We start from the raw sequence: 16442 nt of genomic DNA on the forward strand, positions 1-16442 counted from the left end.
TTTGTATTTTGATGGGATTGGTTGTAATGTCACCTTTGTCCTTTCTGGTTGTGCTTATTTGGATCTTTCCTTTTTTCTTTGTGAATCTAGTTAGCAGCCTACCAATCTTATTTATCCTTTCAATAAACCAAATTTTGGTTTCATTCATTCTTTGCATAAATTTTTGGGGTCTCAATTTTGTTCAGTTCTTTTCTGATTTTAGTTATTTCTTCTGCTAGTTTTGTGGTTGATTTGCTCTTGTTTTTCTAATTCCTCCAGAAGTGATGTTAGACTATTAATTTGACATCTTTCTACATGTTTCCTATTGTAAAAACATTAAATTTTTGGCAGAACAGCTGTGCTGGATGATTTGTTGAGCTGAATGTTAAGAACTGGGGCTAATTTAAAAGAACTTTTTTCCTATCACTGTTAAAGCTTCTTTTACTTCGTTATTTCTCAAGCTATAGATTAAAGGATTCAACATGTGAATAACAGTGCCATAAAATATAGATGACACTTTCATATTTTTCTGGGCATTATTAGAATGAGACTGTAAGTACATGTAAGAGAGTGTCCCATAGAAAATGGTAACTGCTGTCAGGTGGGATGCACATGTGGAGAAAGATTTTTTCCTCCCTGAAGTAGAAGACATCTTCAGGATGGTGGCCATGATGTAGATGTAGGAAAAGATGATGACCAACCCAGTGAACATCAAGTTAAATCCCACAAAGACAACAAGTAGCATGTTGTTGATGTCAATGTTGGAGCATGAAAGAGCAGGAATTGGGGGAACATCACAGAAAAAGTGGTTGATGTTATTGGATGTGCAGAAGGACTGTGAAAATGTAAAACCTGTTTGCACAGAGGCATTAATTGAGCCCATGATGTATGAACCAGCTACCAATTGGATGCAGACTGTTCGGGACATGATTACAGCATAGTGAAGTGGCTTACGGATGGCAACATAACGGTCCACTGCCATCATAGCTAGGATATAACAGTCACTGGTTGCAAAGGTTGTATAAACCAATAATTGTATCACACAGCCCTGAAATGATATCAAATTATTTTCTTATGTGAAGCTTTGGAGCATCTTGGGAGTGATAGCAGAAGTGTAACAGATGTCAACAAAAGCCAAATGTTGTAGAAAAAAGTACATGGGTGTTTGAAATCTGGAATCTGTGTTGATGAGTAAGATCATTCCAGTATTACCCACTATGGAGGTCACATAGATGAGAAGGAATACAATGAAGAGGATACACCAAAATTCATGCTGGGCTCCAAATCCCAGAAGATAGAATTCAGTTACTTCAGTGCTGTTTCCTTGTGGCATGGCTACCAAAAGTCTAGAAAGGACCAAAAGAAGGACCCAGAAAAGAAGGGAAATCTTCGTGACTTCCTGCAATGAAATGGCTCTGTATTTCAAGTCACTTTTTTCTAATTGGATTTTCATGACAAAGCTAACAATAGTGTTATTTATTTCCTAAATTTAAACATTTATTTATAATCATCAAGGGTGATTTACTTGATGAAAGATGAAATGAATTCATCTTCAAAATAAAAAAGGTTATCTTAGAAGAAGACTTTTAATGTGTTAGAAACATAGATAATTTTTCACTATATTAAACAGGCATCCATATGTAAAGTAATATTAAAATGTAATTTTGGACCCCTTTATAATTTTTCACAGCCACTCACCATTTTAATTTTGGATAAAGCTCTTGAAATTAGTAGCATAAATGAGAGAGAAATTTCCTTAAATATGGTCATATTTTACATACATTTGAAGGCTTTAAAGTATCTTTGTACTAGTATTCTTAGAATGCAGCTCCCATCTAGGTATTATTCTTTACGAGCAAAATAACTCCGAGAAATACCCTTACATTTTCTATTGCTTTTTTTTTTTTTGTTTTTCTGCTCTGTAGTGGAGGAATAAGAAAGCAGAAAAAATTCTCTTCAATCTACCTTTTAGTGAATACTGAGGTATATCATGTTAGTGTAAGTTTCTTCCTAGGGTAAATTTACTGTAAAATAAAAGAAATGTGGTCCTTTCAAAAAGTGTTTCTTTCATTTGGATAAACACTCACTAGAGGAAGCTTGAATAGGTTAGAGGTCTACTTAAGCTACAATTTTGATAGAGAAATGACATTTATCATATCAACTTGACTTTAATCATCTGGATCGAAATAAAAGAATATGAAAATATGGGGATGCTTTTCAAAAGCTAAGGAAACTAATGTAAAAATCCCCTCCAATCTCACACAGGATCTGTACATTTCTGTGTTTATGTTGAGCTAAATCATTGGCTGGTTCAATATGAAATATTTATTTCATCTATGTTGAAGGTGTTTTCTAATCAAATGAATGCTACAAAGAAAATGGCCAACTATCTAAGCATTTTTTTTTAACATTCATGTTTGGTGGTACATGTGAAGGTTTGCTGCATAGGCAAGCTCATGCCATGCGGGTTCACCCTAGCATTTTAAACATGCTTAACATATGAGTGGTGCTGAGTTTCTCAGGCTTCATTTACAGTCAACATTGTGCAGTGAAAAGGAAATAGGAAACCCTGGTTTCGAATATTTGTCTCACCAGTTAATAGAAAAAAGCATATAACTCCTTTTGGCCCTAGTTACTTCCTCTGTACAATGGGGGTTATAGAACTCATCTAGAAGTTCATATGTTCATTCACTTGTTTATAGTATCAGTAACATGCAAATGATAGATAATATAATGTTATGTAACTTGGATTGCAAATAAGTTAACCAAAACCTTCTAGTAGCAAAATCAGGAAATGGAATTGTATAAATTTCAGTAGATTCATATTATTTATTAATGCCTAGTCTAAGGCAGTGAGATAAATATGTACTCTTATGGAGTCCAAAGAGAAAAGCATGTTGTAGAAAAATATGTTGATTGTGGACCCTTTGAAAAACTAAACTTTCTGTCACTCCTACTGTCTCTTGCTTTCATTCTTTTTATTTATTTGTGATTAAATGCCAGAAAATGTGCACACCAAATTCAAGTATAGTTATTCATGGGTGTGGCATTAGGTGAAAAATAACATTATTTTTAAAACTTATCAACTTCCAAACTTTTACTTTTATAATGGGAATTCATGACCCTTATTGTTTTAAAAATGAAGAAAACTATGTTTTATGTGGTCATTGATGCCCTAAAGTTGTGTGCCATTTCACTATTTTCTTTCTTTCTTTCTTTTTTTTTTTTTGAGTTAGAGTCTCACTCTGTTGCCCATGCTGGATGCAGTGGTGCAATCTCAGCTCACTGAAACCTCTGCCTCCCAGGTTCAAGTGATTCCCCTGCCTCAGCCTATGAGGCCGCCACTATGCCGAGCTACTTTTTCTATTTTTAGTAGAGACGGGATTTCAACATGTTGGCCAGGCTGATCTCAAACCCCTGACCTCAAGTGATCCATCCGCCTTGGCCTCCCAAAGTATGGGGATTACAGGCATAAGCCAACACACCCGGTCTCTTTCTACTTTCTTAACCTTCTGATGTTTCATGTTTCTTTCATTTAATAACAACTAAAAGGCAGAATATGGGAGAGTGGATAGAAAAATGAAACAACTATATTCTGTGTACAAGAAACTCACTTCAGATATAATGACATATGTAGGTTTAAAATAAAAGGAAGAAAACATATATCATGCAAACATTAATCAAAAGAATGAATGGCTATGGGAGTATTAGATAAAGTATATTTCACAGCAAAGAGAATTACCAAGGACAAAGAAGAACAGTACAGAATAATAAAGGTGCTAATCCATCAAGAAGAAATAGCAATCCTAAATGTATAGGCACTAAATAAGTAAACTACAACTTATATAAAGCAAAAACTGAAAAATTGAATTGAGCTACAGGCCAATCTATAATTATAGCTGGGGATTTTAATATTCCTTTCTCAGCAATTTATAGGACTAGATGGAAAATCAATGAGAATATAGAAGAACTCAACACCATCAGCCAACAGGATATCAGTGATAATTGTATAACATCCCACCTTACATGACTAGAATACATATTTTTTTCCAGCACTTGTGAAATATATATCAAGATAGATTGTATATAATCTATATAATTTTAGAAGAATGAAATTCACAGAGAATGTGTTCCTGACCACAATGAAATTGAACAAGATATAAACAACAGAAACGTAACAGGAAACTCTCCAGATAATTGGGAAAAATTACATTTATAAACAATCTTTGGATCAGAGAGGCAGTCACAAGGGAAATACAAAATATTGAACTGAGTAAAAATACAATACTTGAAATTTATGGGGTGCAGCTAAAGCAGTATTTAGTGAGTATCCTATAGTACTAAATGCTTACATTAAAAAGAGAAAAAGCCTCAAATCATTAATATAATCTTCTACTTTAAAAATGTTGAAAATGAAGAACAAACAATACAAAATATGTAGAAAAAAGAGTATAATAAATAGAGCAGAATTCAATGAATTGGAAACAGAAAAACAACATAAAATACTGTAAAACAAGAAGTGGGTTTTGAAGAAAATCAATAAAACTGACAAACCTCTAGAAGGGCTGGCAAAGATAAAAGGAAGAAGATACAAATTACTAAGTCAGGAAAAACAGGGATATCACTACAGACCCTGTAGACAGAAAAAATACGATAATAAGAGAATACTACAAACATCTCTACAGATATTAATTTGACCAATGAAATGAATCTATTAATTAAGAAGTATAAACTAACCCATATGAAACTGATATTTGAATAGCCCTACAGCCATGAAGAGAATTACATTTATATTGTAAAAACTTCCTTTTAAAATATCACTGGAAAATTCACTAAATGTATAAGAAATAATTAACTTCAATTCTTTACAATTTCTCTCAGAAAACAGATGTGAAAAGAACATTTCCTAGCTTATTCTGTTACCCTGCTAGCAAAAGCTGAAAAATAGCACACAAAGAAGAAAACCATAGTTCAATATCTTTAATGAATATAGATGCAAAAATCTTTTAAAAAATTTAGCAAATAGAATGCAGCTATGTGTATAAAATTATATACAATGACCAAATTGGATATACTACAGGTTTAAAAGAGAAAAATCATAGGATCATATAAATTGATGAACAAAAATAATTTGACAAAATTCAACATCTACTTATTACCTTAAAAATCTCTGAAAGATAGGAAAAGAGGACAATTTCTTCAACTGATGAAGAATGTCTACAGGAAAACCTATAGCTAACATTCTACTTAATAGTTACAGACTAAATGCTTACCCCTAAAATTGGGAACAAGCAAGGATACTCATTCTCTTTAGTGTTATTCAACATAGTTTGGGAAGTTCTAGTCAGAGGAAAGGATATATAGGCATAAAACTGATACAGGTCAGAAAAGAAGAAATAAAACTGTCATTTGTAGATGACATGAGGGTTTAGGTAGAAGATTCCAAGAATCTACCAAAAACTTCTAGAAGTGATAAGTGAGTTCATGAAAGTTGGGGAATACAAGACAGTTCTAAAAAATCCATACTATTTTCATAATAACAATAAATTTGTGGAAGATGGAATAAACACAAAACAGCATTAATAATAGTTCAAAAAATGAAATACTTAGGCATAAATGTAACAAAACCAATATAGGACTTGATGATGAAAATTACAATATGCTGATAAAAGAAGTCAAAGAAGATCTACATAAATAGACATATTGTGTTTAGGAAATATAAGACTCAATGTAGTGGTGTCAGTTCTCCCCAAATTATGTGCAGGTTTAATAAATCTGAAATCAAAATCTCAGCATAGTATTTTTAGCACATGAACAAGAATATTCTAAATTTATAGGGAGGAGCAAAGAAGTCAGAATAGCTAAAACAATTCTGAAAACAAAGAAAAAAATGAGATGAAGCACTTTGCCTAACATTGATTTTTAAAATATATATCTACAATAATTAATACTGTGGTATTAGTGGAAAGACAGATACAAAGATGGAGCAACATAATGAATCCACAAATAGATCCACACAAGTGCAGTCATTTGATTTTTGCGCAGGTTCAATTCAATGGAGGAAGGCTTTTTAGTAAATAGTGCTGAGACAATTGGATATTCATAGGCAAAAAAATGAACCCAAAACCAAACCTCATACTTTATATAAAAGTTAGCTCAACATGAATCTTAGCTTTAAATGTAAAATCTAAAACCATAAAACTTTTAGAGAGTAATCTAAGACAAAATCTTCGGAGCAAAATTTTTAGGAGAGGTGTTGTGAAGAGTACTTCGACATGACATCAAAAGCATACCACCGCTCAAAAAAATTCAGTAATTGGACCTCGTTAAAATTAAACTTTTGCTCTGTTAAAGATCCAGTTAAAAGGATGAAAAAACACCCAACACTGGAAGAAAATATTTTCAAACAATGTATGTGGGAAAGGACATGTATTTAGAGAGTATAATGAACTTGCAAACTAAACAAAACAAAATTAAATTAGAAAATGCCTGAACAACATGAACAGACATTTTACCAAAAAGGGCTATACGGATTGTGAATAAGCACATGAAAATATGCCCAACATCATTAGCCATTAGGGAAATGCAAAGTAAGAACAAGAAGAGCTATCATTATGCTACAAGTGAGATGTCACTATAGAATGGCTAAAATGAAAAAAAAAAAAAAAAAAAACAAAAAACAAAATAGTGACAATGGCAAATGCTGGGAAAGACTCAGAGTAACTGGATTACTCATACATTGCTGGTGAAAATGGTAATAACTCTGGGAAACAGTTTGGCAGTTTCATAAAAATCTGCTAGACTTACACTTACCATACAACCCGATTCTTGGACTTGTGGGCAATTATATTCGCATAAAACTTATGTTCACACAAAAACCTGAACAAAATTTTTTATAACATTTTAATTTGTAGTAGCCAAAATCCTTAAACAATCAAATGCCCTACAGTAAATGAGTGGTTTAGCATTTTGTATTATATCCATATTATGGAATACCACTCAAAATAAAGAGGAATAAACTGTTGATGCATGCAGCAGTTCAGATGACTCTCTAGGGCATTTTTCTAGGTGTAAAAAAGCCAACATCAAAAGGACACATACTATATTATTCCATTTAACAAACATTATCAAAATGACGTAATTATAGAAATAGAGAACATTGGTGATTGCCAGATGGTGGAGAGGTGTGGTGTGACCAGAAGGGATAGCACAAAGGAGACAGGTAGAAGCTGAGATCTGTGATCATCAAGTCTGCATCTTCACTGTAATGATAGCTCTACAAATCTAAACACATATGAAATGACATGGAACTCTACACTTAATTGTCCTGGTATCAAAATCCTCTTTTGATGTCATATTATAATTATGTAAGATTGAACCCTTGAGGAAAAAGTATGTAAAGGATATCTGATACCTTTCCCTATTATCTTTGGAACTTCCTGTGAATCTATAAGTAGTTCATAATAAAAAGTTTAAAAAATGAAGGAGAAAATATAAGGCCTATTGTGCAGTGATGTGAGGTTTAAGTGAGCAAATTATGTAAATTTCTGCATATGGAAAGTATTCCCAGCAAATGACTTTAATAACAACGCAAATAATACATTAAAGGCATATTATATGGATTGATTAATTGAGCAGTCAATTTATTGATTCAATCATTTGTTCATTCATATTCTTTCCCAGGTAATACTCAGCCTGAATCAAGTCCATCCCTTTATTTCCAGTAAATCACCAGGGATGAAGTAATTACTCCTGGTTTTGAGGTAAAACATGCAGGGGCTTTGGTTAATTTTTTGCTCCAAAATTTCCACAATGCACTGGCATGGTACATGGCAGATTTAGAAAAAAATGCTATTTGTTTTTCTTACTTTGAGGTTGCCTACACGTTCTCTTTCTGCAACTGGCACTGATTGCTGATCAAGGTCTCTCTTTTTAGCTCCTTCTGATCAGTGAGTATACAGCTGGGCCATAAGAGATCAATACTCACTCCCTTGAGAACTCACTCCCTTGTGGTTCCAGGGGCTCAGATGTAATTGGGAAAACAATATTTGTTAGTTATTTTCTGCTGAAGCAAAGTTGAGCTCTCTAGGGGGAAAAAATTCTTGTTTTAATGCAGTTAGGGACTTTTTGCCCTGCTATTGAGAATTTGCTGTTAACCTTGTTTCCCACCCTGTCTTTTATTCTTCCTCCCTTCTCCCTTCTTTTTTTCCCTTTCTTCCTGCTTTTATTTCTTCTTACCCACACCTTCTCTTTTTTTGGTGGGTGATGAATAACAAACAATGCAAATGGAAAAAAATTCAGAAGTATGAAAGTATATGGAATAAAAACCATGTCCCCCTTCATCCCTTGATTTCTAATCTTCAGTCTCCTTTCCTGGAGATCATCCAAAAATTACAAGAGCTGTTACAAGCTCTTGTAATTCTTCCAGATATACAAGTCTTGCATTGCATTTGAAAACATATTATATTCATATTCTTTATTCTCTCCTGCAACAAAAGACAATGTATTATTCACATTGCTCAGCTTTCATTTCACTTAATGTTTTTGGGTGATTTGCCTCCGTCAGTATGAAAAGAGAAGCCTCACTCCTTTTAATGTTTGTATTATATTTTATTGAACAGTTGCATTTATTAATCTGTGGAATCACAGTTTCCCCCATTGTTGACATTTAGCTTGTTTTCAATCTTTTACTAATCAACGTTACTGTAAATATTATTGTGACTATTTCTGTTGGAATAAAAGGTATTTTGGAGAGGAAAGTGAGTAAAGGGTATGATAATGATAACGTTTGATACATATTGCCCAGCTAATCCTCAAGAGGCTCCACCGGTTTATACCACTTCTGCCAAACCTAGTGACTATTTCTCCAAATTCTGACAGATTATTACAACACTTAAATAAAATTTGTTGTTTTCATAGGTGAAAAATAATTTAATTTGTTTGCCCTTTTCTCATATGAGCCAGGTTGAATATCTTTTTATGTTTCTCTGAAGAATTAATTTTTTATTTTATGTGAATTATCTGTTATAGATGTTGCCCTCCAAGATATTATTTTTAAATTGATATCTTGAATTGTCCTATTTTTGCCTCATGAAAAAGAATGAGGCAACATTTTGTACTATAATGCACAATATTGCTGTAAACTTTATTGTACGTGTTGGTACAATTATTTTTCATGTATATTGCATTAGTTTCCTGTTCCTATTGCTTCTGTAACAAACTACTACAGGGCAATTGCCACTTCCTCTTTCTCAGGCCAAAATTTTCTAAAGAAGGACATACAAAACTCGGAGTTATTTATTTTTTCTTATTGAGCACTTCAGAAATTAAGGTTGATAGGATTTAGGTATAAAATTTAAATGTAGTGTTCTAATCCACACTCTACCACTGAAAATGGAATTTGATTGAACTAGCTAAAGGGGCAATCTGTCTTTTTTTTTTTTTTCTTTGGATTAGGGCTAGTTTCTTAATTTTTTTTATTTTTATTATACTTTAAGCTCTGGGGCATATGGCTGGTTTCTTAAAGAATTTTCCTTTCATATACTGATTCCTGAATAACAATGATTGGGTGAGTGACAGCAATGACTGGATGAGTACACAGACTCCCTGAAGATGTTCAATGTAAAGTCATAGCCTGTTTTATACAAAAACAAGTTTCTTAGAAAGCACTCGACTTTCTCAACTTTCTGAAATTTTATTTTAATTAAACATATCATAACAGTGTGCAGAGAATTGGAGTAGTCACAGCCTTGCTTCGTGACACAATGTTACCATTGGTCCATGCACCGCCTTATTTAATATTAACTATATAATACTTTATTAAGTGAATAATCCAGTCCGAAGTCTCAAAAATTATCTACAATATATACCTACTCCTTCCCTGTACTTTGCATCTGCTCACCCTCATCCTTACCTGCAAATAGCAACATTATGAATGTTTCTTTGTATTCTTTTATTTTTGATTTATAGCTTTGCACACACACACACCCCTGAAGCATGTATTTTCTAGTTTGCCTGTCACTGAAGTTAATGAAAAATGTTCTTCTATTTTATTCTGTGATTTTAAAAAAAATCAACAGATCTAAATCTTATCTGTTGTGGTGTTGAGCAGGGGCTTATTCATTTTCATTGCTGCAGGATGTTCCATTATGTGATGAAAATCTAATTAATTTATTCCTCCATCTGTGTAGCAGCCATGTGAATGAATTTGTAGACCTCCTTCAGGAGTGTAAATGACCCAGGATTTCAGCTTCTCACTTTGAAATCCCTTGTAGTAGTTTTTCTGACACCCCACTTCCTGTGGTCTGCTCCTTGCTAATGATTGTGGGCAGTATGGATTCTAAGGCAGACCCATACCCGGGAGACACAGGACTCCTTTGTCAGTCCATTTTGGTTCAAGGATTTCTCAGTAACTGTGCTGACTTGTCCTTCTACTTCGCGACAGTCTCACATGCTTCTGCCTAATCTTCTCTTCCTCTCTTCTTGACTTGGGCCTGACTTGCATCTTTCTTAGCTTTTCTCATTGTCTTCCCCATTTCCTGTTACATAGGTATCTCCCTAACAAAATGTTTGCAAGTATAATCCCATCTTGGTGTCTGCTTCTTAGACAATTTAGACTAACACATTCTGTCAATGGATGTTGGAGTAGTTTCCAGATTTTTCTACTGTACATAATATTGCTATAATCTTGATTGTACATGTTACTTGGTACAAGTAGTTTTCATGAGTATTGCAGTAGTTTCCTGTTCCTGTTGCTTCTGTAGCAAACTACTACAGAGTACCTGCTGCTACAGAGTACTTGCTGGTAGAGTACTTGCTACTTCTCTTCTTCAGGTCCAGTGATGTCATCATTATAGCGGACCAGAGCAATGTTCCGCAGGCTTCCAGATAATCAAGATCCCATAGGCAATACTGTGGCTAAGGAGAGATCAGATAGCCCTGGGAGTTTTGGGGAATGCTTGGTGCTAGGAGAATGTACCTTGCTTCTGAACTTGCTTCCTGATAAGTGTGGAAAAGAACGCGTTTCCAAATTAGTGCCGGTGCATAGTTCTAGAGGCTGCTTTTCCCAGTAACAACTGCATATCTGGCACAGCAGCTAGACTGGTGCTTCCGTTAGCCTAAGATTGTAATAATCCATTTTCTGCCATAATCTTTGTGGGTTTCACAGTTCCTGGACTGGTAGATTAATTGAGGATATTGTCAGTGGCCGCTTCTGACGGCCAGCTGCTTCCATCACACAAGCTGCAGCAGGGAGGTGTGGCTGGGGCTACATGCTCCATGGAGCTAGCAAAAGCTGGGGACGAGCAGAAGCCCTGCCCCTTTAGAATTGGGGTGGGAGCTCCCTGGGTGTCATTGCTGCTGCCCAAACTATGCCCACAGAGTGGGCAGGATCCCTGGCTACTCCCTCCAACCCTGTGCAGCTGCAACCACCCAAACCACAGCTGCAGCCTCAGGCATCCCTGCACTCTTGGGGTCCCAGGAAGCCCCCACTGCCCTCACAGGCGTCGAAGTGCCTGCTTTCACTGCCTGGCTTCTCTCTACTGTGGGTGCCCATTCTGATCTCAGAGAATAGTCAGTGCCAAGTCCAGGGGATGAGAATGGCAGCAGGATGCAGCCAGATTCCTGGGCAGAAGAGTGTACCCCATGTTCAGGCCAGGGAGGGCCAGAAGGCTCGGGCAGGGCTGTGATTCCCACTGACCAGAGGGAGAACTTGTGGCATATTTTCTGGGCCTACCTATGATTGCCCCTGGACCAATCAGCATGTACTTTCTCCCATCTGAGGCCCATAAAAGCCACAGGCTCAGCCAGAGCTTGGCAGATGATGGGACAACCAGCTGCAAAGAGCAGCTACCCTCTCGGCTAATTGCAGGAGATGTCAGAGTGGCCACCAGCAGAGGGAAGCTTCCTACTCCAGGATATCCTCTGTGTTAGGATCCGAACACCCATCAGGACCCCCTGGCTGCAGAAAGGAGCTACCCCATGTAAGTCTGTTGTGAACTGTCATATTGCTCAGTAAAACTCCTCTGTATCTTGCTCACCCTCTATTTGTCTATGTACCACATTATTCCTGGTTGCAGGACAAACACTTGGGACCCACTGAATTGTGGAGCTAAAAAAGCTGTAACACAAATGGAGCTGAAACATGCTCCTTACTTGCCATGTTGTGGATGAACAGAAGGAAAGAGCTCCAGCCTCTTTGTTAGCACAGACTTAGGAGCTTCCTGAGCCAGGGCTGTGGTTCCCTTTATGTGGACCTGTGGTGCCTGGCATCTCCAAGTTTCTGGGTGCCACTAAGTTCCCCGGTGCCAGCCAGGGAAGCTGCTTGCAGTGTGCCTGGTCCAGCTACAGCCTCACAGAGAGCCAGTTCCTGCACCAGCTCCTGGAGTTTCTTGCCCTGCTGTGGCAGCCGGCATGTCTGACTGCACAGTCGCCAGACCTCACACTTGTTCACACACCCCTTACCACCCTATGTCTGATTTACCCTTGGCCGGAGTGGGATTCAGGCTGGTAGCATAAGCTGAGTGCAGCCTGCCAGGCTGAGTTGGTGGAATGAGCCCAGTGGGCCCAAGTAAAACTCAAACGTGCCACTAGCCAGAGGTTTCAGGCCAGAAAAGCAACACCCCAAGGATCCTGTAACAATATGATGAGGACTACCACCTAATCTAAGTCTTATAGAGTGGCACTATTCCACTCCATTCCACTCCACCTGGACAAATTCTGATGTACTGTTATGTTTACCATCCGCTAAAATCACTTCCCCATTCACTGTTGTGATAGATAACCACTATCTTCCACCTCTTAGAAGATAATATTCTTGGCAGTATGATATTGGCAGTAGGATATCACAGCACCAGTATTCTTGGAAGCAGCCTGACTTATTTCTTAACTGTACTGTGAAGTTATCTATGCAAAGAATCATGTCTCAGGTGTTGAGGATTAATCTGTGAAATGTGTAATTTTTCTAGTGGGGAATGATGGAGACATCACACATGCATCCACTGCAAACATTGCCCACTACTCCTCTAGGTTAAATGACAGCTCTGCCCCTCCTCTTCTTGGTGTCTATAATTCCTGCATGCCATCAGATCCTTCTGCCTGTGTGTCTTCTGTGGCATATACATACACACAAAGACACTCACAAACTTGACCTAAAAAATCAAAAGGAAACATTACTTATAAAAACCCAACAATCCTTGGAGATTCCTGATAGCTTGCTCACACTACCTAGCTGATTTCACATATTTTATTCCATAAACTGTGCATTGAAAAACTGATAATGTTAAGACATCGAGGAGCTGAGGGAATTGACCTGCTCACCTTTATCTTATTACTCTTTTATTCCACCCTTCTGCGTGTAAAATTACAGACAGGTACTTTCTGTGTCTTTATTTACAACAACACTGTTCAATGTTGTTAACAGGCAGTTGCTTCACCCAGTAAGCTTGGCAAAGCTCTTGTTGCTGATTCACTTTTCAACCCAGAAACAGCTGTGTTGGACTGCAGCTGATTCCTCTCAACTCCCGTGAGAGTACTCTGTCTAGATTTCTGGTCTTTCCTTTCCACTTTCCCTTGTCTGTTTATTTCTTCAACAAATGTTTATTCAGGAACTACAATGTGGTAATAATATGCTGGATGTTGGGAATCCAATGTTGAGCAAGTATTTTCCTCACTTTTAGGTTTCATGTTGGTGAGGACATTCATCTTTCCTGGTTGCAGGATGAGTCATACCATTATTCAGAAAAGAAAGAAATTAACCACCCATAACATCTAGATAGTACCAGATAGCATCTAGAAAAATGTTACAGCAATTCCTGTGTGATTTGGCATCTCCCTAGCATCTTTACAGAGAGTATTTCATTTACTCCCTTTCCGCTTGAATAGTGAAGTCAGAAATCTTAAAAGTGGTGTAGTGTCAGTATCTCTTGGGAAGCAATTTTTAGCCCCATGAGATATTTCTATTATATTTTCCAATATTAAAGAGCTTATCTATTTAAAAAAGTAGCATTGGTTTATAATGTGACTATGTTCCCTATTTTACTTTTTAATAATTTCAATTTATATTCTAGAGTCAAGGTTTCATGCACAGGTTTGTTTTATGGGTATGTTGCATGATGCTGAGGTGTGGGATGTGAATGATCCCATCACCCAGGTAATGAGTATAGGGATATGGACAGAAGACAGAGAAATACTGGGTAGAAGAGGGTAGTTCACTGGCAAAGTCCCCACCCTCGAGACTGGAGACCTGCAGACATAAGTGAAAACAGGAATTTCTGTTATTGTACCCCAAAAGTGGCCTGCTGGTCTGTTATGCCTCCCTATCCTGTACCCATATAAGTTCCGAAACCCAGACTCCAGAGGCATACAAGGAGATGAGGAGACGACGGAAGACAAAAAATGGAAGAAAGATGAAGCAAAGAGAGAAGAGAAGGAACATCTGAATGCCCAGAGGAATTCAGCTGGGGGCAGTTGGAGGGGAGTTCGGCCACTAGGTGGCCAAGACTCCAGGGAAAGATCATCTTCCCCCTCCATCGCTCTTCCAGCTCCCCATCCATCTTGCTGAGAATCACCTCCACTACTCAGTAAAGCCCTGCATTCATTTTTCAAGCTAGTGTGTGACCCAATTCTTCTGGGACGCTGGGCAAAAGCTTGGGATACCGAAAGCTGTCACACTGGTCCTCTGCCCTTGAGAAAAGGCAGAGGGTCCATTGAGCTGGTTAACACTTAAGCAGTCTGTGGATGACAAGCAAAAGGTGGTGAAAAGAGTTGGTTGCCCATTAGGAAAGACAAAGAAATAGAGGCGACTCTCATTTCCCTTCCTTCTTTCAGTGAAAACTCAGAGCGTGAGGGAGAGAGAAAACAAGTACCTCTTTTTCTTTTCCATCTTTTTGTCTCTGAGTCTTGGTGACATTGGCAGGTGCCACCCCTGAGTGAAAATACAACATGCACCCATGAAGAAGGAAAGGCCCAGAGAATAGGAATTATTTGCCCTCATCTATGCCTCCATCCTCTCTGCTGCTGGCAACCTTTGAGATCCCTGGGCCTCATTTATGTTACGGGACATGGCCTCCTTCCACGTGTTGAGGGGTTTAGTCAGCAGGAATTGGTCCTGCCCATTTACATCGTGCGTGTTGCCTGGCTATGGATCCTTCAGATCTGGTTTTCCTGTCTAGGTCTTCATTTGGATGCTTGGAATCAAATCTGAGACCAAAAAATGTATTTCGGGGGCTGTCTGTATCTCTTTAGATTGTCTCAGATGAGCCCTGTTGAATTTGCAGTTATCAGCCAGCAGGGGTCGCTTCTCCATTATTTTTCCTATGCTAAGCAAAGTGCTGGGGATAGGAGCCCTCTCATTTAGAAAAGAGAGAGAGAAAAAAATAGTTTAAGGGGCAAAAGTGGGAGATCCTGGGGAAAAAAACACCTTGCTCAGTGCAAATAGGTTTCTTTGTCATTGTATTCTTCACCTGGTTTAGACTGGGGTGACCTTCTTGGCCAGGGGAAGAAAAGTTCCATTGGCATGGCAGGTGGGAAGTGCTGGCCGGCTGGCCACATGATGCCCTAGCAGCAGTAGTGGTTTTCTCCCACTCCTTGTGGCCATTGGGCATGGCTTATGCATGCTGTGGACATGCCCAGGTACCAAAGCCAAAAGGGAATGAGTAATGAGAAGATATGTCATGTGCTGTGTGTCTGTGTCTGTCAGGTTGGGGATGAGGATGGCACCTCTAGAATAAACATAAACCACATTGTTTTGAATTTACATATGGCATCAGGGAAGGGGGTGAAATCCTCTAACTGGAATTTAAGCAGTACCAATGGATGATTCTACATGAGATCTCAATGATGAGATGGGAGACTGGAAGAGGAGACACTTTATCTATCTATCTATCTATCTATCAATCAATCAATCAATCAATCATCTATCTATCTATCTATTTCTTTTTATTGCGTTTTAGGTTTTGGGGTACATGTGAAGAACATGCAAATTTGTTGCATTGGTACATATATGGCAATGTGGTTTGCTGCCAATATTGATTCTTCCTAACCATGAGCATGGAATGTTTCTCCATCTGTTTGTGTCCTCCCTTATTTCCTTGAGCAGTGATTTGTAGTTCTCCTTGAAGAGGTCCTTTACATTCCTTGTTAGTTGTATTCCTAGGTATTTTATTCTCTTTGTAGCAATTGTGGATGGTAGTTCGTTCTTGATTTGGCTCTCTTTAAGTCTGTTTTTGGTGTATAGGATTTTTGCACATTGATTTTCTATCCTGAGACTTTGCTGAAGTTGCTTATCAGTTTCAGGAGATTTTGGGCTGAGACAATGGGGTCTTCTAAATATACAATCATGTCATCTGCAAATAGAGACAATTTGACTTCCTCCTTTCCTAATTGAATACGCTTTATTTATTTTTCTTGCCTGATTGCTCTGGCTAGAACTTCCAATACTATATTGAATAGGAGTGGTGACAGAG

The 16442-nt window shown here is 37.6% G+C and overlaps 1 protein-coding gene across 1 annotated transcript; it reads right to left on the reverse strand.

Moving 5' to 3' along the window:
* Nucleotides 1-382: 382 nt before the first annotated feature.
* Nucleotides 383-1407, reverse strand: LOC116554408 (olfactory receptor 5AK2). Its single transcript, XM_032282382.1, is given in 1 exon segment — nucleotides 383-1407. A coding segment is annotated over 1 exon segment (930 nt). The 5' UTR covers nucleotides 1313-1407.
* Between the last annotated feature and the right edge of the window lie 15035 nt (nucleotides 1408-16442).

This window comes from Sapajus apella, unplaced genomic scaffold (genome assembly GCF_009761245.1).
Source record: "Sapajus apella isolate SASKATOON/1434 unplaced genomic scaffold, GSC_monkey_1.0 scaffold14, whole genome shotgun sequence".
Classification (NCBI taxonomy): domain Eukaryota; kingdom Metazoa; phylum Chordata; class Mammalia; order Primates; family Cebidae; genus Sapajus; species Sapajus apella.